The 25579-nt window shown below is 35.4% G+C and overlaps 1 protein-coding gene and 1 pseudogene across 1 annotated transcript; one reads left to right on the forward strand and one right to left on the reverse strand.

Annotated features, from left to right (window-relative positions):
• Window positions 1-1484: 1484 nt before the first annotated feature.
• On the reverse strand, window positions 1485-3902 carry LOC137743593 (linamarin synthase 2-like). Its single transcript, XM_068483516.2, has 2 exons — window positions 3307-3902; window positions 1485-2572 (listed from the first exon to the last, which is right to left on the reverse strand). The coding sequence occupies exons 1-2, from the start codon at window positions 3860-3862 to the stop codon at window positions 1659-1661; spliced, it is 1470 nt and encodes a 489-aa protein (XP_068339617.2). The 5' UTR covers window positions 3863-3902; the 3' UTR covers window positions 1485-1658.
• A 17809-nt stretch (window positions 3903-21711) lies between these two features.
• LOC137742825 (uncharacterized) lies at window positions 21712-24914 on the forward strand (annotated as a pseudogene).
• Window positions 24915-25579: the final 665 nt, after the last annotated feature.

Here is a 25579-nt window from a genome sequence, read left to right on the forward strand (position 1 = left end):
TACAGTTTCTAGCTCAACCGTTGCAAAACTCATATAAATTGAGTCTTGTGCCAATAGTGAACACAAATACAAGCTATTAGTCATACATTAAGAACAATGCTCATGGGCCATTTTAAACATGAAGTTATTCATCCTCTGTTAGCTCCTCGTTAACATGGTAGAGCTAAACTCCAAAGCCAACGCTGAAAGGAACCGCATTCACCCCGGAGTCCTCGACCCATGCAAAAGACCAGGAGGGCCACATCCTGGTTGTAACGGTGACGTCAAAAGTCCACCCCAACCCGGGAACCCCTATAACCACGGTTGCTCAAAGATTTATCGGTGTCGCGGTGGTCATGATAAGGTTGATACTCACAAGGGTAAATGACGATAACGAAGCTGAGTTAGGTGGATGAAGATTGAGGGAAAACATTTATATATTTATGTTGCAACTATTACCTACTTTGTTTCTATTCTATAGTGAGAATAAGGGTGATAAATCTTTTAGGGTATATTACTATTATGTGTATCGTATAACAAAATATTGATCAAAGTATTTTAATTTTTTACATTGCTAGTAATATTTTTACTTATAAATTATTTATTAGGCTAATATCTAATTACTTAGTCCAATTGTGCATTATCTTTTTAGGAAAAATTACACTGAGTATACTTTCAATACTTAATTATATATTGAGACAACACTTTTTAAACATTTTAAGAAAGGACATTTTTTAAACCCGTGTAAGATGATGTCATGTCCGGTTTTTCCGTTAGAAACGGAGTTACGTATTTTATTAAATAGCAATTTGCAGTGATTTGAATCATTCAAATTATATTTTTGTTTCTTTGCTGTTTTTCTTTCTCTCTGAAGTTTATCTGTTCCGATTTATATTTCGTCATCTCCCTCAATTATCTCTCGCCATAATTTGTATTGGAATCATTCAAGTTTTCTTCGAAGGTAAGTGTTTCTCTCAAGTTTATCTCTCTGAATTTATATGTTCCGATTTAGATTTTCAAAGTGTTGTGTGTTTTTGAATTTATTTCTGTTTAGATTTTGAAAGAGTGTCTGATTTTTCAGTTTTTTATTGGTCGCATTGAGTTTTTTTGGATTGTTCTTGTTTTTTGCAGTCACGGTTTTTTAGTTTTGAAGATTTTGATTCGGTTTGACCTTATTTGATCAAGTGTTTGGCAAAGGTGATTTTTAGTTGTGATGCTTTTGTTTTTCATTAAAGTTCCTTTTGGTTTTTGCAGTGTAGTTATCATATATATTTATTAGAATTAGAATGTATTATGAGTTAGTTTAGCATTTGGCGAAAGTTATTAATATTTATGCAGATCAGTTCATAGAATCGTGCAAAATCAGTTGACATAAGTTTTTGAAATGGGTGGGGGAGGTTGGGGGGGACCCCCCACATAAACATTTAATAATTTTCAGCGAAATACTTGTGCATCATCAGTGTGCAGCATTAGTCTTATATAAACAATAATGTTTAACGTAATACTTGTGCAATATCAGCTCATAGAATGTCATTCTGTGGTCAATAAGCAAACATAAGCAATAAAAGGCAACACTAAATATGAAAATAAGATAAATCCTTGGTCAATAAAAGCATATTTGATAGTTCATGAAAAGGGACCAAACGTGTTCCTCATTCTATAGCAATTCATTCACCAAGTTAGAGTACCTCCTTAAACAATCTCTCAAAATTATTGTACGATGATCCTACAACATCAGTAGCTTCAATAGCTTTTTTCTTCCATTCCTTTGCCTTTTCCCTCTTCTTTATCCCTCCTTCTCCTTCCATCATTTCCTTAACAAGTGCTTCTATTTCGTCACGCTTCACATCGGGGCTCACCTCCATTCCAATCTCCCACGTTGTGCATGAGTACCGACAATTTGTTTGTTGCTCCGCAAAGAAAGGCCAGCAAATTACAGGCACACCGTGAGATATACTTTCAATGGTAGAATTCCAACCACTATGTGTTAGGAAAACCCCAACAGATGGATGAGCTAACACTTGGTCTTGTGCACACCAACCTGCAATATAACCCCTATCCTTAATCTCCTCAAAAAATTCATCAGGTAAAATTGGTGAGTCACCTTTTACCACGTCAGCCCTAACTATCCATAAAAATGGTTGCTTACTATTTGCCAGCCCCCATGCAAACTCGACTAAATGTTGGTCTGTCATCATCGTTATGCTGCCATAATTTACATACACAACTGAATTGGGTTTCTTTTTATCAAGCCATTCCGAACATTTTGCATCTTCTTTCCATAAGTTTGAGTTAAGTGACTTGCTTTCAGGGAAATGCCTGCCCAGCAAATTAAGGGGGCCAATGGTGTAAATGTTGGGAAACATTATCGATATTCCCTCTAACACTTCGTGTTCAAATTCATCAAATGTGTTGAAGAGGATTGCAGAAGAGTTCAAACAGCTTCGTGCCTCGGATCCCAAGTAATTAAACAATATGTCGCTGAGATCAGTAACTCTAATGAAACTCGGGATGTCCTTGAGTCGAACATTTTTCATGCCTGGGATCCAATCAATTGGTGTATCGAGTGTGCCATCATGCATGAAATTCTCATCTGAAATCCATGGAAGGTGAGCACGTGTGATGATATTTAATTATGCTCATGGTTATAAGAGTAAATTTCAAGATCTCAAATATCTACTTTATTTTGCAGTTGATAAAAAAAAAAAAAAAAAAAAAAAGAGATATCATATTTTTACAGGTGCATGGTGCAAAATCCCTTGATAATTTATTCAACATTTATTTCAACTCGGTCAAGACTAACTCTTACAAAATGAAGACTGATTTTATTAAAACCAAGTGATCACTACAAATAGATTAATCTTCCCCAATAACATAGAAGAAATTTTTTCTAAATAAAAAAAATTAATAGAAAAGTCTAATTCCATTTAACACATCCAAAATATCAAAATGCAAATTTCTCGCTCTTTCACATCTTTAATTACAAATGCTAGTAGTGGAACAAAATATACTTCGATATGATGTTGGACTAGATCCAATGACACTGGAAAGACTAAAGAGTCCAAACTGGGTTATCTTATCATTTGGACATGCTGGAGTGCTGAGAGGGTAAGAGGGGAACAATGGAAAGACTAAAGGGTCAAATATGTCATGATAATTTATGTAAACAAAGGAACATATACTTGGAAGGGATGTGCATGATTTAATTCAAGTGTGTCATGATAATTTATGCATACAAAAATGTTCATATACATAATAAAGAAACTGATTAATTATATATGCGACCAAAGCGTAAAAAACAAAATCATCTAGAAATTAAAGAAGTACCTTTGAATGGAATCATGCCACGTTTGACGAGTTCGTTGTATTGCAAGTACCCCATGAAGCCACAAGCAGAGGCAGTCCATAACACAACCTCCGGAATGCCTAATTCTCTAGCAACTTTGCACCCAAAGGTCATGACACCATCTGCAACTATGCAAGTAACTTGTGGCACTTGAGATGAGGAATTGATCTTAGTCACTAGCTCTTTAAATGGACCAAAACAAGTTTTCTTAATGGAGTCACATAAAGCTGGAATATCTTGAGTCCCATCCTTATCCGAAGGAGGCAACCCATCCGGTATGGTCTCGAACACAAAGTCTGGTATACCCTTAACGGAGTCGGGACCGTTTGACCGGATTAAACGGTTGTGGTTGAACTCTGTGTTGACAAAGGTTATGTGGAAGCCCCTTGAATGAAGAAGCTTGGCTAACTGCATCATGGGGTTAACATGGCCTTGTGCTGGGTATGGGACAAAAACTGCATGCCCTTTTTTGGTTGCTTGTTCTACTGAACTCATCATCTCTCTTTCGTATTTGCCAAAAACTTGGAAAGAGCTCATCAGTTTTGAAGTCTTTAGTCTTTGTGTAGTGAAAGCTAACTTGACCTTGTGCTATTTATAGAAAATGCGAGGCAACCTTCTTTGAAAGAACTCAATTCAGTGTTTTTTTTTTTTTTTTTTCCTTTTTTTTCATTTTATAGTATTCAAATTAAAAAAAAAATGATAAATACATGCATTTTTTTTTTTTTCCATCTTACACACCCTTCAATTTGATACTTATAAATAAAGAAAAGCACGTACAAAGAATGATGATAAACCCATTTTACTGTTTTATTAATTCACCGTATTTTTTAATAAAAAATTTGGAGATGTTGGGTTCAGATTATCTCTTCATCATCCCTTCAGTTGAATTGAGAGATGTCGGATCAGATTATCTTGAAAAATGCACCCACAATTGTGGAGAAAGTGAATTTGATAATTGAACAAACTTTGATTGGAAAGGACCCAACATGGCATATTCTCAACTTGGAAAAAAAAATGAAACCAAAATGATGAGGAGTGAGAGTATCCGCTTTGGCTCTTCTCTAATCACACTAGTGGTCCCTTTCTTCCCTACCCTTTATTCTCTCCCTGGACTTTTCTCTACCTCTCTGTCACTTCTTTCTTCCTCCATCTATAACACCACCATTTCATTTATGTTCATGTCCTCTCTCTCTCTCTCTCTCTCTCTCTCTCTCTCTCTCTCTCTCTCTCTCTCTCTCCCTCTCAAATTTCACACTCGTTTTCGAAGGTGTCTAATCATGTGATTTTAGATTTTTGCAAGTGCAAGCAGAGGAGGAAGGGAGGATGGAGGGATATATTATAGCATATATATATACACATATATTAAAGGTTATTTTAGGAATAATAGTGGGTAGGAAAATAACATTTTTAATTTTTCATCTTTCTGAGGTGGATGAGATTATAATGTGGGTGGAAATATAAGACATTGAGTAGGTCTAATCAGCTTCTTTTTCAAATGTCATAACAAGAAACTTTTGTCAAATGTCTAATTTTTGCTGGAAATTATTTTATTCACACACCTTTCTATTAGTTTAATTATCCAAAAAAGAGTCTGTTAGACATGTTGCTTGCGGGAGAGTTTTTTGGAATTGGCATGGTTGATTTCTTGGTCGTTCTTGCGTGCTTGGATGACTTTGTCCCTCTTTGGTGGAATATGGTTCTTTCCATGTTTGTACCTCCTTGGCCTCTTAATTTGTACACACTTGTTAAAAGTTGCTTGATAACTATTTTCTGTTTTAATTTTATATGAAACTTTGAAACGAATTTTTTCTTTTAAAGGTAAAATTGTCAAATTGAGGGTTATAGAATGAAATGGCATGTGCTTTGGTGAATTTTGAGATGGTTGGTCGTGAGGCTAGTTTCAGGGTTTGAATGCTCGAATCGGATCCATTGTCATTGCAAGATTCGAGCGACCGTGTCCATATCGGAAGCCCTAATATACAAGGTTTTGATATGGAAGTGCGGTGCATGTTTTGTTGCGTATGATTGATTAATATATGAGAAAGAAGAGAGAGAAACAATAAAAATAAAAACTAAAGGACGTGAATGTAGAGATTTAAAATTTGACATGATTTTAAAATTAGTAAAATGAAGACTTAAAATGGCTACGAAACAAGTTTCCTTTTAGCACAAGGGAAATTCAAAATAAAAAACTCAAAACAAAAATATTATTAAAAGGTTGCCACTCAGTAGTACGGTTTGGTGGTATTCCTCCTCATTTTGAAGTGAGAGGTCTTAGGTTCAAATCTCGTGAATGGCGAATTCGATACCTTCGATACCAAATTAGGTTGCTCATAGTGTGACTTAACTAAACTCTGTCTTCTCTTAGTGTAAAAATATCGATGTACTAAAAAAAAAATTATTAAACGTTTGGATAGCTATATCAGGAGTAACTAACAGTCCTAAGGGTCAAAACTCATCTCTACTTTTCTCTTATGTACTAATTAAAAATGCTTAGAAATTAAGAACTCCATTCATCTCATCTTCTTGTCTTCTCGTCTTGTCTTCTGGTCTTCTTGTCTTCCTATTCGCATAAGCCAAGTTTGGGACCAGCTCATCAATATTCATACCTTTATTGGCATATCGCTTTTCTCTTTTGTGTTTTTTGTACCCAAGATAATTATTGAATACAAATAATGAGAAATTCTATTCAAACTTACGTGTTCCTCGTTGACGTTACGCATCTTTAGCACAACTGGAATCGATCCTCACCCCAGCTCCACGTCTTTGCGTCTCTTTCTTTTCCTCTTCAATGCACGGACATATCCCTCAGCTCCCATCACCGTCCCGATTGCGGTCTGCATGCAAGGTGCCTTTTTAACGTCCGCACCTTAGAAATGCCCTTGCCCTTTCACGTTCTGCCACAGGCCTATCCAGTTTTGGCCCACCTCTTGTCCTGCGGCTTCTTCTCAGCGCCCAGGTCTCTGCGCCTAGATCATTTTACAGCTTAGGTCCGTATATGCTTCTGGGCACATGCCCATATCCAACGGTCAGGGTTAAAAGGCAACTCTTTTGCTTCTTTGTTTTTAACACTTTGCCCATTTTATTTCAGCATCTCATCATGAAGCCATAAAGTGTAGTGAGGTGAAAAATGTACATAAATTTAAACCTAAAAGTGTCTAAATGGAAGAGTGCACAGGTGAGCGAGATGAACTCAATTCACACATAATGTCAGAGCATAAGTAAAGTACAGTAAAGTATAATGAGAATTATATCGTCGGAGGTAATCACCTATACCAAGATTTGTCAAGAATCCTTATCGACACAAAAGCTTTGCTACTAAAACCTGGAGGGGCGGAAAACAAAGGTGAATGGGCCTAAAAATAAAGTTTTGTAAAAATCTTTTCAAAAACATAATAACCATTCGCCGTAAAACAAGTATAATTTCCACATATAACATATTACATATAGTATAAAATAACTTACTGTAGCCAGCAATATATCAATAATGCAATATATCACGACATTTCATAACTAAACATCTAACGTTTGGTAATCACATAATAAATTTCGCATAAACAAACATAACAGATCAAGTGCTTATCGATAACTTATTCGCTGGATTCGTTAAATAAGTGAGCAAGTAGGTCCGTCTACGTTAGTATTTTTATATATTATTTAATTATTTATTTATTATTTGGGCTTGATCCAAAGATACTACACACATATCTTTGGAGTACGCGACACTACAAGTGCATAAGTGAAAAATTATTTCTATGTTCAATTTTGATTTCAATACAACTATTTTAAAGTTTACATTATTATATACGTATTTTTGGCATTATGTTATTATATATATATATATATATATATATATATATATATCTATTTTTGACGTTATGTTATTGTGTTGAAGGAAAATGAAAGTTTGAGTTGGAGGCATGTAAGAGGAATCATTGCAATCCGATCGTGACGGAATGACATTCTCTTTTATGCAACTGTTCTAACTTGGTTTCCTTCTCATATATATATATTTTCTTCCTATCTTGTGAAGTATTTTATGTCTAAAAAATAAAAAGGCGTGAACGTAGAGATTTCAAAATTTTGCTTGATTTTGAAATTATAAAAAATAATAAAAAAAACTTAAAATGACTACCAGAAAAAATATATATATCAAACGGTTGGATATCCTGCATGATGCAGGAACTAACAGTCTCAAGGCATCATGCAGGAACTAACAGTCTCAAGAGTCAAAACTCCTCTCTACTCTTACATACTAATTAAAAATGTACAGAAATTAAGAAATCCTTTCATCTCCAAAGTCCTATCTTCTTGTATTCCCTTTCGCAGAAGCTAAGATCCCGATCGGCTAATAAGTACTTATACCAGTACCGATAGGAACATCTTAACCAACAGTCCTCTCTGGACGTATTACATGAGGTGTGTCTCTACTGTTTTTTTATATCCAAGAAATTGATAAATACAACCAACAAGATAAGAACATGTAATTGACTTACATGGTCCTCATTGAAAGGTAGGCATTCGTAATATCACTTAAGCTACCTATGTACCATTAGAATGAGAGCTCCTTACAAGTAAAGAGCTTTAATCATTGAAGATGGGTCAAGTACATACAGAGAACAAGTGGCTTGTACCCAAAAAAAAAAAAAACTAAAAGAGTTCGAGAATCATTTTTTTTTCAATTTTTTTATTTTAAAAAACTAAAACTTGTTACAAACATTGTATTTAAATGTGACTGTGTAAATCCTAGATTAGATTTGATACTAGTTATTATTCCCTATTAAGACTTGTATTCCTTGGAGGAGAAGGATTTTTCCCTCCCTTATTACTATAAATAAAGGCACTGGGTGGAATAACACATCATCTACACAACCCTACAAACACATCTCTCTCTACTCTCTCTCTGTTGTGCCCCATCTCTCCCATGTCAGATTAAAATAAGCCACAACACGTTATCAGTAAGCTCCCACCACTGTGCTTAAGAATCTGACATAGAAGTTTTCTGTATCAAACCAGTTCATCAATATCATAATGCAATCAGGTTATTCCAAAACAAAGGTTTTTATCTCGATATTTTTGCAGCCCTGATAGCATGAACATTCACTATAATGCATGATCTAACTTTACATTTTTTGAATTTTAGATTCTACATAAAATACATGCTCATGCATTAAATTATATGTTGAATATGCATTGAATTACAAAAAAAAAAAAAAAAATTAGGGTTTCGTTGGAAACCCAACATGCGACGACTGGAAGTTGTGTTGCTAGGCTCCTTTCCCCGAGCCAAGAAAACCAACCATAACCATGGAGCCATGGCTCTAAGCCCAAGCCCTAAACCCGACACCTAGACGACATCACATCTATTGAACTGTCATGTAGCATGGCTTACAACCATACCCAGCCATTATGGCTACCTCCCCAACGCCTAGGGTTTCTAGAACGTTGAGAGTTTTTCACTCTCCGTTCAATTTTATGGTTGTCGTTGAACTCACGACCTTTGCCGTGATTTTTTGTGCCACAACATGACCACCTATAACAGTGGTGTTAGTCTACTTCTTTGGCGAGTTCATCCAGCTTGAGTTGAGGTGTCTAGTTCGAAACCTAAGCCCGTTTGGGCTTGACTTGTTCTCGGTGAGCACCAGCCTTTTGGGCTTTGAAGCTCCTCTCGGCCTAACACCGACCTCCTTGACCACAGTGTTCTCACCACACCTGATCCCAGCCCTATAATGGTTGCAGCATCATTGTACCATACTGCACAGGATTGGCACCCCTATTTTGGGCCTTTGCCATATGGGCCTGCATCTGTAGCCCACTTTTGTGCACACGGGCTTATTGCCCAAGCTTGGCCCTCAAACAACATCAACCCAAGTGGGCTTTGGTGTATCCCTGCCTCATGTCGCACTAAGCAGGCTTATCATATATATATTTGTTAGAATTGGAATGGATTATGAGTTAGTTTAGTATTTGGCGAATGTTATTAATATTTATGCAGCATCAGTTCATAGAATCGTGCAGAATCAGTTGTCATAAGTTTTTGGGGATGGGGGTTGGTCTGGCCTATAAACATTTAATATTTTTCAGCGTAATACTTGTGCAGTATCAGCTCATAGAATCTTGTAGAATTTGTTGGAATAAGTTTTGGGGTGTGGGGGGTTAGGGGGAACCCCCCTAAACATTTAATAACTTTCAACGTAATACTTGTGCAATATCAGTTTTATATAATCACAAAGAACCGCTTAGGATTGGTTTATTGAAAGGACAATGGATTAGCAACCAGTTAATGGATTATTTAATCATTTTTGGCATTTTGTGTAGCATATGTGTTACAGATATTTGTGCAAGATCTGTGTTTATACATATTTGTGTAGCATCTAATTATTTATGTGCAACATCTGTTTAACTTTATGTTTTTATATTTTTTGGGTGTAGATCATGTCAATGTTGAAATGTGTATATGAAAAGTGTGCAGTAGTTGTGCCACTTAATCCGCATACTAGTTATGAGGATTTGTGTAGGCAATTAACTTTTAGGTTTCCAAGTTTGTCATCAGGAGGCTTTCTATTGAAATACTCATTATACGGAAGCGAATCAAACTATTTATTAGAGTGCAATGAAGATATTCAGACACTTCTATTGGTGAATAATTTGATTTCAAATCTAGTAGTATGTTGTCTTGCCTAAGTGAAGCTACTAGTATTGGAGATGAGAACCAATGTTTGGGTAAGTATGGCTCTTATGGACCTCACCATTATACAACAAATGAGTGGCAAAGTTATGAAGATTGTGCAATTGAGTTTCGTAGAAAACTTACACAATACTCTATTGAGGTTGGGTTTGTTTTCAAGTTCATTCAGAATGATTGGAAGCGTGTTACTGCTGTTTGCTCAAATAAACTGTCGGAGGGGTGTCAAAGGCGTGTTCATGCTGTTATGCAATATTTGTTTTATCATTAAAAAATTAAATAATATTCATACTTGCCCTGGACGTATTCGTCAAAAGGAGAATAAAAGGTTTGGCCCTTCTGTTTTGTCCACTTTGTTGGCTGCCAAGGTTCGTTCAAATCCGTCTATTAAGGCAAAAGATGTTATGAGAGAAATGAAGGAGAGTTATAATCTTGATATTAAATACCAATGCAGCTTGGCGTGGCAAAAAGATTGCATATAATGAGGTTAATGGTGATGAGGTTCTTTCTTTTGGATTTTTGTCTTGGTACCTTGATGTGTTTGTGCGTGCCAATGATGGATCCTTTTGTGCACTAGAACTTGATAATGATAGTAATCGGTTTGAAAAGTTATTCATATTTTTTGGAGCTTTGTTAAAGGATTCTGATGGTGTAGACCAATGTTGTTCCTTAATGGTACCTTTTTTAAGGGAAGATATACCGGTACTCTTCTTGGTTGTTGTGCTAAAAAATGCAAATAATGGTAAGTTTTTTTAATTGTTATAAATTGTAGATTTGTGAAATCGTTTTGAATTTCAATATTTGTATATTTTGGAGAATCAAGTTATTCTTTTTGTGTATATTTGTGTATTAAAGTGCAACATCAGTTTAATAGTATACAACATCTGTTTATTAATGTGGAATGGATTAGGAAGCAGTAAATGGTTCATGAATCAAGTTATGGGAGGGGTGGTTGCCCTCCCCCCAAATATACATCTAAGGATTTGAAGTTTTAATTAGCATTTGTGCATCATCAGTTTTTACAAAACTGATCAACATCAGTTATTAATTTGTAGCATTAGTAATATTATGTGCATCATCAGTTTTTTGATATAACTAATTTTTTTTATTTTTTATACAGAGATTTTCCCTGTGTGGTATGGTATTGTTGATATAGAAAATGAAGACAATTGGACGTGATTTGTTGAACATTTGGCTTGGATATTAAATTACCAAAGAAGGAAGATCACATTTATTACCGACCGACATCATGGGCTTTTGAATGTTATTTGAAAGTACTTTCTTACTACTTCTTATGGTTTCTGCATTATACATTTGAGGGAAAATTTAGAAAGGCGATATGCAGGTAATAAGTTTTTGAAGGATCAGTTGAGTGAATATTTCAAAAATTATGCATATGCATGTAGTGTTAAAGATTTTGATAAGAATATTGAGAAAATGAGAAGTGTTGGTGAATATATTTCTGATTCATTTTTAGATGATCTTCCAAAAGAAAATTATTCTATAATACATTTTCGAGGAAATTGGTGGGATGAAATGAGTAATGCAACTGCAGAATCATTTAACGCAATGATTTCTGAAGAGCATCAGATGCCTATTCTTGATTTGATTGAATCAATTGGGGGGAGGTTGATGGTCATGATGTTCGATAGGATGCGTGTTTTAGAAAAATGGTTTTCTTTGTTATGTCAAAAAAAAAAAAGATGATCTTAGAGATTTTGTTCAAGAAGGTAGTCATTGGATTGTTAGTAGGTCATCTGATGATGTGTTTAAGGTTTGGGGGGATATGAATTCTTTTGTTGTTATGTTGGATCAACACCAGTGTTTATGTGTTCAATGAAAGTATATAGGATTTCCTTGTGCTCATGCTTTGTAAGTTATTCTGCATGATCATCGTGATATTAAGGATTTTGTGGATGACTACTGGAAAGTTTCTTCTTACAAGCCCACTTTTGATCTACTAAATGCTCATGTTAAGCCCTCTCTTACAAGAAGATCAGGTGGTAGACCATGTATTCATCGTTACAAATCTAAAAATAAGACAAGATGTGTAAGATGTAGTCGTTGTCATCAGATTTTACACCATAACAAGTAGACATGTCAGACTTTAATTTGATTTTTATTTTTATTTTTATTTTTCGGGTGTTAGATTGTTTTTGTATTATGGAAGTTTATTATCAGTTCAGTTTTTTGTTATTTTTTGTTTAGAATAAGTTTTTGATTTTATGCATAATCAAGTTATACGTTTTGTATGTAGCATCAATTTTTTGTATTTTGCAATTTTTGGTCCCCCAATTGATGAAGAATCAATTTTTAGCAATTGAGTTTATGTTTTTATGGATATGAGACATAATATTTTTCAATGTAATACTTTTGCAACATCAGTTTTATACACTGTTGTAAAAATCCCCGCCTAGCGCTGCCTAGGCGCTAAGCTGATGGTCCCCAATTAATGCCTAGGCATTTGAAAATTAAGAAAGGGCGCCTAGACCTACTGAGGCGCCCGCCTATCCCGTCAAGACCCGCCTAGGTTACAACTTACTTAGACAGAAAATAGATAACTTTCATTTTGTATTTTTTTTTCAATAAATTGTAAGAGACTTGTTGAGTACTTAAATGAACACACATTATATGTTTGTTTCCCATGTTTTTCATTATGTTCTAATAGCTCATAATATATATTTCATTCTATTTTGTAGTTTATGATGAAATTATATATATATATATATATATATATATATTAAATATAAATAGATGCTTATTTACACGAAATATAATATATTTAATTAAATCCGCCTAGTCCTCCTAGGCGCTAGGCCCTAGTCTGCCATCTGACTAGCGCTTAACATCTTTTAGAACCTTGGTTTTATATAATCAACGTAATACTTGTGCAACACCAGTTTTATATAATCAAATGTAATACTTGTGCAACATCAATTTTATATAATCAAATGTAATACTTGTGCAACATCAGTTTTATTAAACATTTATTTAAAGGATGATGGATTAGAAACCGGTTAATGGATTATTTAATCATTTTTAGCATTTTGTATTGCATCTGTGTAACAGATATTTTTGTCATTTTGTGTTATATACATGTTTTTTATAACAAGGAGTTATTGAGGAGAAACTTGTTGTTCCTAATTTTGCACATTTTATATCATGGAGAAAATAAATGAACAGATTGAAAAAGCTATGTGACATTTTTGAAATTGATAGATTAAAAAAGAAATGTAACATTCGAGAAACATAAACATATGTAAATTTTATTATTATTATTATTATTATTATTGCAAAAGTGAGTTATAACAATGTAATTTTAAACATCAAAGTTCATAACAATTGCAATGTTAGAAGTCCAGCTTCTTTTTTTTTATTGGTTTAAGATGGTTTTTGTTTGTCTTTTACTTCAGTTGCTTGTTTTTGCTCCTCAAACTTCATGCTCCAGCTCAATTTATGATGCATTATTTCAAATGCAATATCACGGCGCACATAGTTGACTTCCTGTTTGGTTAAGCACTTTTTGATCTTTCCGCCTTTTGCTATATTTCGAATGTAGTACAGCACACATGCACCATAATCATCTCTGTAAAATAAGTTTGCACAATTAGCATGCAGCATCAGTTAAAGCATACTGATGCAACATCAATTAAAGCAGACTGATGCAGCATCAGTTATGGAAGAAGTTAAAGCAGACTAATTATACAACCTGAGTTATGGAAGAATATATTTTCAGTATGTAACATTAGTTATAGTAGACTCATTCAATATGCATAATTATTATTTTATATGGAATGTAGTGATTGGTGTAGAATCATTTTATCACTGAACATTTATCACTAAGTATCAGTTATACCAGACTTAGTATGTAGCATCAGTTATATCAGAATTAGTATGCAGCATTAGCTATACCAGACTTAGTATGCAACATCATTTTACTATCTTATTCATTGAAAAAATTAGTTTAACTTTAAATATGTAACAAGAATAGCAATTCAATTAAAATAATCAAAATACACAATTATACTTACGATCCAAGCTGAATAGAACATTGTTTATCTTCATCCATCTCAAAAGTTGCATTTGTAGGGCTCATTTGGATGTAGTCATTTGTTGAACTTTTCCTTCATTTAATGGCAAATGGAATAATCTGTCTCTGTTGTTGTGCCATTCTTCAACCATTTTGACATATATACAAATTAAGTGTATTTTGAAAAATGTATTAGAAAGTCACTGAAAATATAAGCGATAATGAATTTAGACTTACCACTTTATATGCATTGTCATTATGGATGTTTGTTTCACCTTCTTGGAGGTTTTTTCTATTAGATTTGTAAAAATTGAAATGTCTCTCCTCTGTGTCGAACACAAGCAATGTGTAGTGTTCGTGATTTAGAAAATGTATAAAGACTTTTCGTGCAACTCCCATATCTTTGTTTAATCGTGCCTTAATTCTTTCATTTTGGATTCGTCATTTTCATAGTTGGTGAAGTTTATCTGTTTATTCAAAACATAATTAGTATATGGACAATCAGTATGCAACATTAGTATGAATCATCAGTGTGGACATGTGTATGAAACAGTAATATGCAACATCAATATGCAGTTTCAATGACATTGAATATATTTTGTCTAAATTCAATATTTATAACTTACAAAGAGATTGGCCGATAAGTAAAAGTTTTGATGATTTAAATTGCTTTCTTGGTCCCTGAGAATGTGGTTGTGTGCATCAATCACAGTATTTATAACTCTCTCATCTCCCAGGAATCAATCCATATCATGTTTCATCACAAAATTATCATAACAGCTGAACTCATTTGCAGTTGATAACCAATATATGTCCCTGAAATACAATAAACATAGAAATATGTTAATGCAAAACAAATATTTTGAAGTATAACAGAAATTATAGATTTAGTTGTAAGTTTTTCTTACAATGGTGCTTTTTCCCAAAGAAAGGTTAATGTTTTTTTTTGTCTATTGTGGGTATGTGAATGTATGCTGGATGACCTTTCCACTCATTTGATTATCTTGTTTTCTCCATGACAGTGTAATAGAATTGCATCTTTTTTTTTTTTCTTGATGCGCCTAACCATTGTTCAAGTTTAAGGTTGAACAGGTGTTTGAGATTTTGTTGATATTTCTTTTGGAGTTTGCAGAATTTGTTTTTACCGGATATTTGCCTTTTGATCAGAGACGATTACGATTTTGTCCCCAGTTTTAATAGATTCGCCTTCAGTTGCATAATCAAAAGTAGAATCTTGATGAACAAGTTTCTAAGTTTTCTCTTCTTTTTTTGGTTCAACCTCATTGATGAAACCCAATGTCTTGTTTAGCTCAGAAATTTCTTTTTGTTGCTTCTTCACCAATTCTTCAAGAGAAATCTTCTCAGCTTTTAGAATTTGAAATTTCTCTCTTATTTTTTCCATTTTTTCCTTGTTTAATGCATTTAGCTCACACTACTTCTTGTAAGATATTTCTTGCTGCCATTCAGGTCATTCTTCTTCTTCAGCAGTCCCTTGTTCTTTTCTAGCAACTCATTTTTTTCTTCTTCCCATTTTTTCTTTTGTTGCTCTAATGCAGTGTTCTTTTTCTCGAGTTCAGTTTTTTGTTTTTCCAATTTTTTTCTTCTCTTTTTCCAACTTCTTATTTTCTTTTTGCATGTTCTTATTATCGTTTTGCAAAGCATCATTCTCCTCAACTATTTTCTGAATAACATAATTCTTGAAGTGGCATGTGTTGATAGCATTATTCAACATTTGAAGCCGAAGTTTCGCCTTCCTTTTCCAGCATCTGTTTGGCTTTGAGAGAGCTATTTTTGTGTTAACTCCTCTTCTGAATTTTCACATTACCATTTTTCTTAACCCGTAAATGGAGCAAAAAGCCATTCATAAAATGTTTGTTGCTTCCTTGTCTTGATTGTTGACTTTTCGGGGTGAACTGGCAGTTGAGGAATAAATGTTGCATTTCCTTCTTGTTCGTTAACTTTAACTGGCAGTGAAGGGACTAAGGTGCTTGGACCCACTATTTTCACTGCCTTTTCTTGCACTGTAGGAACTGATTCTTGCATTGAAGTACTTGGAGGCTTTTTTTGTACTGCCACTTCTTGCACTTGAGGAATTGATTCTTCAATTGAAGTACATAAAGCCTCTTTTTGTACTGTCTCTTCTGCTTGAAAATTAACCACATTATTGATCACTTTATCAATTTCAGTCGCATCCATGTCTGTGATGTCCGCATTTCTTTATTCATTTTCAACACTTTGATAGGCATAATCATATGCAATATTTTGGTCATCTTGAACTTACTCATTTGGAATTTGGGTGCCAAAGATATTCTAACTATCAACTGGTGTGTCAAAGTGATCTTTATTTTCATTTTGTTCTCCACCCTCTCCGTCCCGATTATATTCAAAATCAAGAATTAAATGACAAAGATTTAGTATGCAACATTAGTTATGAATTATAATGACAAAGCTTCAGTTATGAATTATTACTTATACAAAGATTTAGTATGCAACATCATTTATTGATTATAATGACAGTTTCAGTTTTATAACAGAATAATTATGTAGCATCAGTTATGGATTATAATCACAAAGCTAAAAACTTAGTATGCAACATCAGTTATACCAGACTTATATAAATTTTTAGCATACATTATTACTTATACAAGAATTAGTATGCAGCATCGGTTATACCAGAATTAGTATGTAGCATCGGTTATACCAGAATTAGTATGTAGCAACAGTTATACTAGACGTATATAAGTTTTTAGCATGCATTATTACTTATACTAGAATTAGTATGCAGCATCAGTTATACCAGAATTAGTATGCAACATCAGTTATACTAGAATTAGTATGCAGCATTAGTTTTACCATACTTAGTATGGAACATCAGTTATACCCGACTTAGTATGCAGCATTAGTTATAATCGACTTAGTATGCAGCATCAGTTATACCAGACTTAGTATAAGTTTTTAGCATGCATTATTATTTATACAAGAATTAGTATCCACATCAGTTATATCAGACTTGGTATGCAACATCAATTACCAGAATTAGTATGCAGAATCAGTTATACCAGACTTAGTATGCAACATCAGTTACCAGAATTAGTATGCAGAATCAGTTATACCAGACTTAGTATGCAACATCAGTTATACCAGAATAATTCAGTTAATGGCATTTTATTTTTTTAATAACAAACTCATGATTTTATATAAAATATAAACATAAATTTTAAGTAGAATTAGCTTGTTTGGATTTACCATTTTGTCTAATGGGTCATCGTCTTGACTTTTTAGCTTATCTTGGCTCTTTGTTTTGATCATCTACGCATACAGTGTCATTTGAAATTCTTCATCATCTGTTCGATCATTGCCTTTTTCCGGCACATCTGACACAGTTCTTTCATCATCATCATCTTCTTGCCGTTGAACGTCAATCATCTCATCATCAGCATCACCTTTTAGAAGTTTAGGTGCCACTATGGCTTCATCATTATTGGCTACTTGCTCAGGTCGCACTACCGTTTCAACTTCTTCAGGACCTTCATGTTGAAGCACTAATTTTTTTTACGCTTTAGCTTTTTTGACTTTTGGTCCCTTCTTAGCTACTTGCTTTTCCAATTTCCTCTTTTTTGATGTAGGTGGAGGATCACCAAAATCGTCATCATCATCTTTTGGGTGTTGTTCAACTAACTCCTCAATTTGTTTTGCATTGTCCATTTGTGAAAAGTTAAAGAGTTTTGGTTTTTGATATTTTGTTTGAAAACAACACACAACAGACACATGCATAATATTTTTTTCACACAAAATACATGTAGAATCATGTTTTACATAAAAGTATATGCAGTATCAGTTTTACCTCCAAATTTTCATTTGCTTCTTTATAGATTTTGTTTGCTTACCAGTAAAAGTACAACATTGCCACTGACGGTTGATTGTTTGTCTCTTTTTCTCTTATGTGTTCTATCGATTGATTCCATCAAGTATCTTGTTGTTTCCTTGGCCTAGTTGTACTGATTTATGTTATCGATGAAGTTGCAATTCTTGACCAAACTCCAAGAAAGTTTCCCCACTTAGCTCCCAAGCAGATTTGTGTTGAGCAAATACAGAATTATAAGACAAGCTGCATCTTAATCCCCTTCTGTTGTCCCAGCATCAAATGCAACTTGAATTACTTGTGCAATTTCTCTTCTACCAATTCTTGTCATGTCCGAGAAGTATTTATCAACGAATCTGTTTTCTTTCGGATTTCGGATTATTGAGTCTCTTGTTGACTTAGGGGCTTCTCTGCCTCGGTTTGGGATCCCAAATATGCGTTAGACATCATCAGCATTTACTTTGCAATATCCATTTTTGAATTTGAACATTCCCTTTTCAGTGTCATACCAATTTACTATATGTATGACATCCCAGCCCGATTTCTTCATTTGTAATTCACCTTTTATATAAGATTTCACTAGTTTGCCAAAAAGTAACTTATATATGAATGCCAAGACTTCTGGTTTTTTCTTCAAGTTTTGGCTTGAGCTCTTGTATTAGTTCTGCAAAGACCAAGAGATTGAGTCTTATTTGAGCATAGTTGTTATCTGTTGCCCGATGCTTTATAGCAGGAGATTTTGGAGGTGATTTCTTTTTTATTGCAAAATGTTTTACTTTTGTAGTCACCTTCATTAAAAAAAACAAAAAACGATCATGAGTATAATAAATTATTAAATAATAAGAAGTCAAATAAATGACAAACCAGATGCAAATGACAGATGCTTAGCACACAAGCTATATGCATCATCACTTAGGACGCAACCTATATGCAGCATCACTTAGCGCGCAAGCTATATGCAACATCACTTAGCAAACAAGTAGATGCAACATCACTTAGTGTACAAGTAGATGTAGAAATGGTTGTTAACGCACAATGTAGATGCATAATTGTTTTAACTCAAGCTTGATGCATATTCTATTTTCTTTTTCTGCAACATATTTATGTGCAGAATCAATTTACAAACAGAAAGTAGAACCAGAATTAATTCACAAAGTGCAACATCAGTACACAGACTATATGCAGCATCACTAAGCACACAAGCTATATGTCGTTGGGCTAAGGTGGAGGAGGAAATCGGCGGAGGATGACATTGATCAATTAAGGATGAAAATATGGACTTCTAGAAAGTAGAAACGTAAGGGACCATTTAGTGATAAAATCTTATTCCAAATTCTACTTTTAATTCATATGGAATTAAAAAGTATATGAGTCTCACATTACATTTGGCAATCCATTACATTATAAAATAAGAACTAAGATTCGATTGAGTTGAGCGTATCTCATACCTATTCTTTCTCTCTCATATTCCTGAATACTCATATTCAGAACTTCCTCAATCCAAATTAATATTATGGCATGTTACTTAATAGGAATAGGGAAGTAGGAATCAAAGAACTTAAGAAATACAAGAAATAAGGAAAGGAAACCGATGAACGAGTCCCTCAGTTGATCTTTCTTTAATTTCAGGTATTGGATTACAAATCTTGATAAGGAAAACTCACACTATTTCTAGTTTAATATGTATTAGGTAAACACATAGTAAGGTTAAGAACTGAAGTGATTCTAATATCCATATTTAAGTTTTGAATCCATGTTTTAGTAAACGCAATGCACTCAAGAATCAAATTATACTAAATTTGTACATCAAATTTAGGTAAACACTAAGATATATTAGAAATCAATTCCTTCAAATCCCAAGATCCATGTCAAACCCTAGGCTTTTTAAAAAAAAAAAAAAATTGCATATTATTGAATTAGAAGTCGACAATATTCATCAATGTATAGTCGTAAACCAAGTGAAACAGCCGTCCCAAATCGTTTTTATATATCCTTGTCCAGTAATTTGTGGCCAGATTCACCCGATGTTAGAAGTTGATGGCAACAATCTGCTGAGAACTTTTTTACCTCTAGTTAAATTGTAGAGCTAAAGATTTCGTTTTTACACTGATCAACTGTAATATTTCTTTTGCATGCCTCTGATTGGTTATCGTTAGATGGCGAAGGTGATAGGATTGCAAGTACTGGCAGTACCATGATTACTGCTGCAGTCACGAAGAACCAAATTGTAATATAATTTGATAAATATTCAAACTTGCCATTGTGTTTAGGATTTTCTTAATTTTTCTTTTGATGGAAAATAATATTTAGGGGAATCGGAGAATAATTAACAAGAAAATGTTTATATATAGGCATGTGCACTGATGATTAAACAGTTTTGTTAAACAGTTTTACCATCATAACTCATAACTACACGTTAAAATTGACTTTCTGCTATATATTAATGATGACGTGTCTTCATTCATGTGGGTTTCTTTCTTAAGTTTACTAACACCAACATAAAAGAAAATCCAAACCATGTGAGCCATGCAAAACATTCAAAAGTAAGCGGAACGTAAAGGAGCAACTTTTCTGTTGCACCAAGGCTCGCTCATTTACTAAACAATGCAACGGTGGAGTCACTAACCCTTCTCAAGAGGGGCCTTTTAGACATATAAAAGAAACCAGACCAAATATAGCATATAATTAATTGGAGAAAATTTTAAGGTTTTTTTTTGTTTTTTTTTTTTATGGAAAATTATGAAACAAGAGTGATGAGGCTTCAAAAATTTTACAAAATGTATTAATGATTATATCATAAGGATAAAACTTTTTTATGAGCTTTAATAAAAAAGAAAGATTTGAACAAAAATGTAAGATCATAACTTAAAACTATTACCTTGAGATATTAATTTCAACATAATTAATTGAACTTTACTTTAACTTGTATAGAACTTGTCTTATATGAAGAGACTAAAAAAGGAATTAGCTTTTATATGGTGAAACAAAAGGCTAATTGTAAGGTTTAGTTTAAAAAACAAAACAAAAAGTTGTTTATTGCCAAACCTAGCAGACAAAATATATATATATGTGGCTCCGCCCCTGAAACAATGCATGTAGTAATTAAATAAATAGTAAGCAGAACATAATTATGACTAAATTTTGGTAACTTGGACCTCATATTCAGGCAAGAATGAATCTACACAATCGTCTAAATTCATGGTCTAAAAAGTTTATTCACAAGTTAGCTGGCAAGAGAGTCTTTTCGTAACCCAATTAACTGATATGAATATGAATAATATACCGTTAATGTAAAGCTCAAATGCACGATTTGAGTGGTTTACCTCGAAATAAAGCTCAAGTTCACCCTAATATGCTGAAGGGTTTCCGATACAAATCTTTGCATAATCAAGGACCTTCAAATCCACAAAGATTTTATACTTGGCCAAGAAATCATCGCAGGGCTCGAGGTTTTAAGGTTCGGGCAATCAACCACAAAGCTATACTCGATATCGCCGTTAAAATTATGCACCAAACATTCAAACTTTAACTCGTGAGTGTATTTGATTTCACCGTTAAACGCTTCCCTTTTCTTGTTCAATATGTCACCCGCTATGAACAAATCTTCAAGCACACGGAAGATGTAGAAAAGCTTCTCCTTAAAACTAATGCCATCTTCTTTACAAACCTTGATCCAAACACATTAAGCCGGATGAAAATCCAGCCGTAAGTTCCCCCGGTTTAGTACGAGGAAGGAAGTGCTGACATACAAAATTTGAGGAAATTCAATCGGGTTTTCTGTGTAAGAAATCCTGATCTCTACCGCAACTATGTTGGATGTGCATGCGCTAAGCAACCAAGAATTTATGCAAGTCAAACTGTTAGCGTTGGAGCAAAAGAATGTAGAGTTTTCGTATGCATGGAAAATTGATGAGGTGGCGCAAGTTGTACATGGTTTTGGAGCTTTCACGGAGAAGCAGCAACCGGTCATCAAGCTTTAGGTTTGTGAAGGAAGCAGAAGGTGCTATCTTCCGAATAATTTATCACCATGGGATGTGTAATTGGCAAGAATTTGAGAGTATGGCAGCAAATATCCTCCAGTAATAATCTGACGATCATGTCGTCTTCTTCTTCTTCTAACTGGGTCAGAAATTTGAGTTCTTGGTTGTTCTCCGACGAATCATGGGAGCTACTTTAGGGTTCCTTCCCCAATAGGAACTGCGGCGTTAAAACTTGGTTAGCAAGTAATTACGTAACCTTTTAAGGGACTTTTTGTTTAATTCGTTTGTTGCCTCAATAACGCTAGAATTTGCTCTGTGCTTACATGTTATATTCGTAACCTATATGTGATTGTCTGTTATATTACTCCTAGTTAATTCATAATCCTCTATGTGATTGTTGTGGAGCCAAAAATAATCACAAGGCGACACGTGGATTTTTGGGTAAAAGAGGACAAAAATACCCTTGAGGCATACCGAGATTCCTACGCGCGAGCAGTGGACAATCATCCGTCAATTAAGTCAAAAGTGTCCAAAATAGGTAACCAATTCAAAGATATTCTCATCCATCCTCATCTTAGGTAATTATTTTATAACCTACATAACATTCCATTTAAGTGGAGGTTAATTGGCTAATTAATGGATTAATTCCTAATTAATCCATTAATCACCAATTAAATCACTCATTACACCCCAAAAAATACCCAAGGGCCGGCCACTCTTTCTTCCAAAGAGGACCGGTCATGCCCTATATATTGGCTTCCATTTTCACCAAAACCTAGTTCCACACTCTTGCTAAAATTCTCCAAAACTCTCAAACACTTTTCTCTCTAAATTCTAACTTTGGCATCGGAGGTTTTTCAGCCAAAGCCCCCCATCATTCATCGTTGGTGCGTGAGGCTCTTGGCCTTGACCTAAGGTGTTATTTGTTTTGTAGGTGCAATTTTGTCCAAGATCAAGGAGGAAGAAATTTGTATCCACAAATTGGTGCTTTCATTGAGAGTTGAGATCCATACTCGTAGAAGACTCTTGCGTAAAAAGGTTTTTTCTCTATTTTTTCTATTTTCTAGTCCCCTTGTATTTTTCATACGTTCTTATTATTAGAATTTTTTATTTGCAAAGATTCTTTGATAAAACGTAAAAGAGGAATATAATGGCTAGAAATTTAGAAAATTCCACAAGTGAAAATTCCAATACTCAAGAAATGGGATCGCGATGATCTACGAGGCTAAATGTGGTCATAGATGGAGTGACACCACCACTACGAGGTTCCATCATGGCCCAAGTCGTGCCATCCAAGCTTGCACGGGCCCGAGCCTAAGCCTCACACTCATGTGCGCCACACACCGAGCAGCCCACTCCCGTGGCCCAGCCTGCTCCCGCCGAGCAGCCCACTCTCGTGGCACAACCTGCTCCCGCTGAGTAGCCCATTACCGTGGCCCAGCCTGCTCCTGCTGAGCAGCCCACTCCAGTGGCCCAACCTGCTCACGTGGCCTTTTTAGCAGTCCAAATCAGTCCAAGATTAGTTCAGTCGTCCTAGCTCTAAATTTCTGAACTGATGATCAAACCGGAAGCATTTTCACCACATTTTTCTGCGGATTTGACATTTCCCAACTCAAATCTCATGCCCAGAGTCTACCACACTTCCACTGCTCAAGGAGATATTCCTTCCAAACTCTTCCAACCTAAATGGAAAACGACACTTGTCTCGACAAGTCATAGAGTTGACGAGCGCCCTCGCACAACAGACGACCTTGGTGAACCAGCTCTTGTAACACACCGAGATACAACGTGCCCCAGACGAGGTGTCCTAAAGTAGGATAAGGGCAGGCGAAGAACCTCTCTAGCAGCGTCCCGGCAAGCAGCCACTTGACCAGCCATGAACCAAGTGTTCGGGCAATGTACACTCCCGATTGGGCCCCCGAGATAACGTATACTCCCGTCTTAACGGGCGGAGAAGCGTGCAATATCGACTAGGCCCACAGACGAGCATACATTCACGGTTAGGGTCACACTCCGTTAGTCAACATGAGCAACTTTCCAGGCGAAGTGTTCATTCGCGACTAAGCCTGTAAGGAGCATCATCCACCTCACATCAGAGTAAGCAGAACGACGGATGGAGAGAAGTAGTCACTCAATCCGGCTCAAGTTCAACTGACAGCCTGCGAAGAACTCGCTCGCCTGCTAGGAACGTACCACACTCACAACATCCGCGGCATAAACGAGCCAAACACATGGGAGAGCAGCCTAGACTAGCAAGTCATGGTTGGGGGTAGCCGAGAGCTCCACTACCCCAACAAAGACAAATCCAGGAAGAAGTAGATAGACTATTGACTAAGTGATTGTGTGATTTTCAACGCAAAAAGGTCACCAACGAGGCACTACGACAGAACATGACCAACATAAATAGGTCATCCTTCACGGATGAGATTGAGCAGGCAGAGCCTCCACGCAAGTTCAACATGCCATATTTCACATCTTTCAAAGGGGATGAAGACCCGGAGAGACCTTTAAAGAATTACCGAAGTGCAATGATGCTCTATCGAAGCAACGACAATCTTTTGTGCAAGATATTTGCCACCACTCTACAAGGCAAGGCGCAAGATTGGTTTTACACCCTACCACCACAATCCATCTGGAGTTTCTATGAACTTTCTTTGATTTTCACCAAAGAATATTCATCATATCGCTCGATCAAACAGAAGTCCGACCATTTGTTTAATGACAAGAAGAACCCAAAAAAGTCGCTTTGTGACTATGTGAAGAGGTTCAAATCAGAGAAGGTAAGTATAGTCGGATGCAACGACTCGATAGCTAGAACAGTCTTCCAAAAAGGACTTCCAGTAGACTATCCACTATTCGAAAAATTAATCATGAAAAAAGATCTAACTCTGGCAGACTCTTTCACTCTAGCAGATAAGCATGCACTTTGGGACGAGGTTCGCCAATGCACATTCAAGGACTTGAAGAATTACCCGACATCACTTCCCAACTATCCAAACCGGAAGCAGAGGAAGACTGATTCACATGTTTGATGGTATCTGAAACAGCAATAAGCTCTACCATCATACGAGAAGAGCTGGGGCCCCGACTACCTGTATTCCATAGTTCAAAAGCTCTCATCGATTCTATCAGAAATTCAAAAGCTAACTTTGGCGATAGTTGTTGTAACCCGAAAACTTAAGTTTTACCTTCAAACACACACAGTCATCATCATGACGCATTATTCCGCCCAATCCAAACGTGCGATGATAAAGGCGTAGACCTTGACGGATGCAAAGTTTTCTAACGAAGGCAACAACTCGCCCAAAAGACACGCCAAGTGCAGATGAACACTGGAAGGACACATTCGGAAGCAAGTTTTGTCCTCGTTGCCCCAAAAGATTCTACATAGGAGCCACATGTACCGGCAGTTGAGCACTACCTCCTGCTGCACGTCACACGACCCTAGCCGACCCTTGCTTCATTATTTAGCTCTAGAATGGTCCAATACCGGCAGTTGAGCATCTCCTGGTACGTGTAACATGGCCCCTGCTCCACAACTCCTTACCATGCACCAAGATGCTAAGAAGTTAATACAAAAGTGTGACTGCTGCCAACGCACCAGCACTGCCTGCCAGCGAGCTACACCCGCATATGAGTCATTGTTCGTTCATACAGTGGGCAATCGACATGGTAGAACTTATGCCGCCTGCTACTT

The sequence above is a fragment of the Pyrus communis genome, chromosome 11 (assembly GCF_041283825.1).
Source record: "Pyrus communis isolate YQ-2024b chromosome 11, ASM4128382v1, whole genome shotgun sequence".
In the NCBI taxonomy this organism is placed as follows: Eukaryota; Viridiplantae; Streptophyta; class Magnoliopsida; order Rosales; family Rosaceae; genus Pyrus; species Pyrus communis.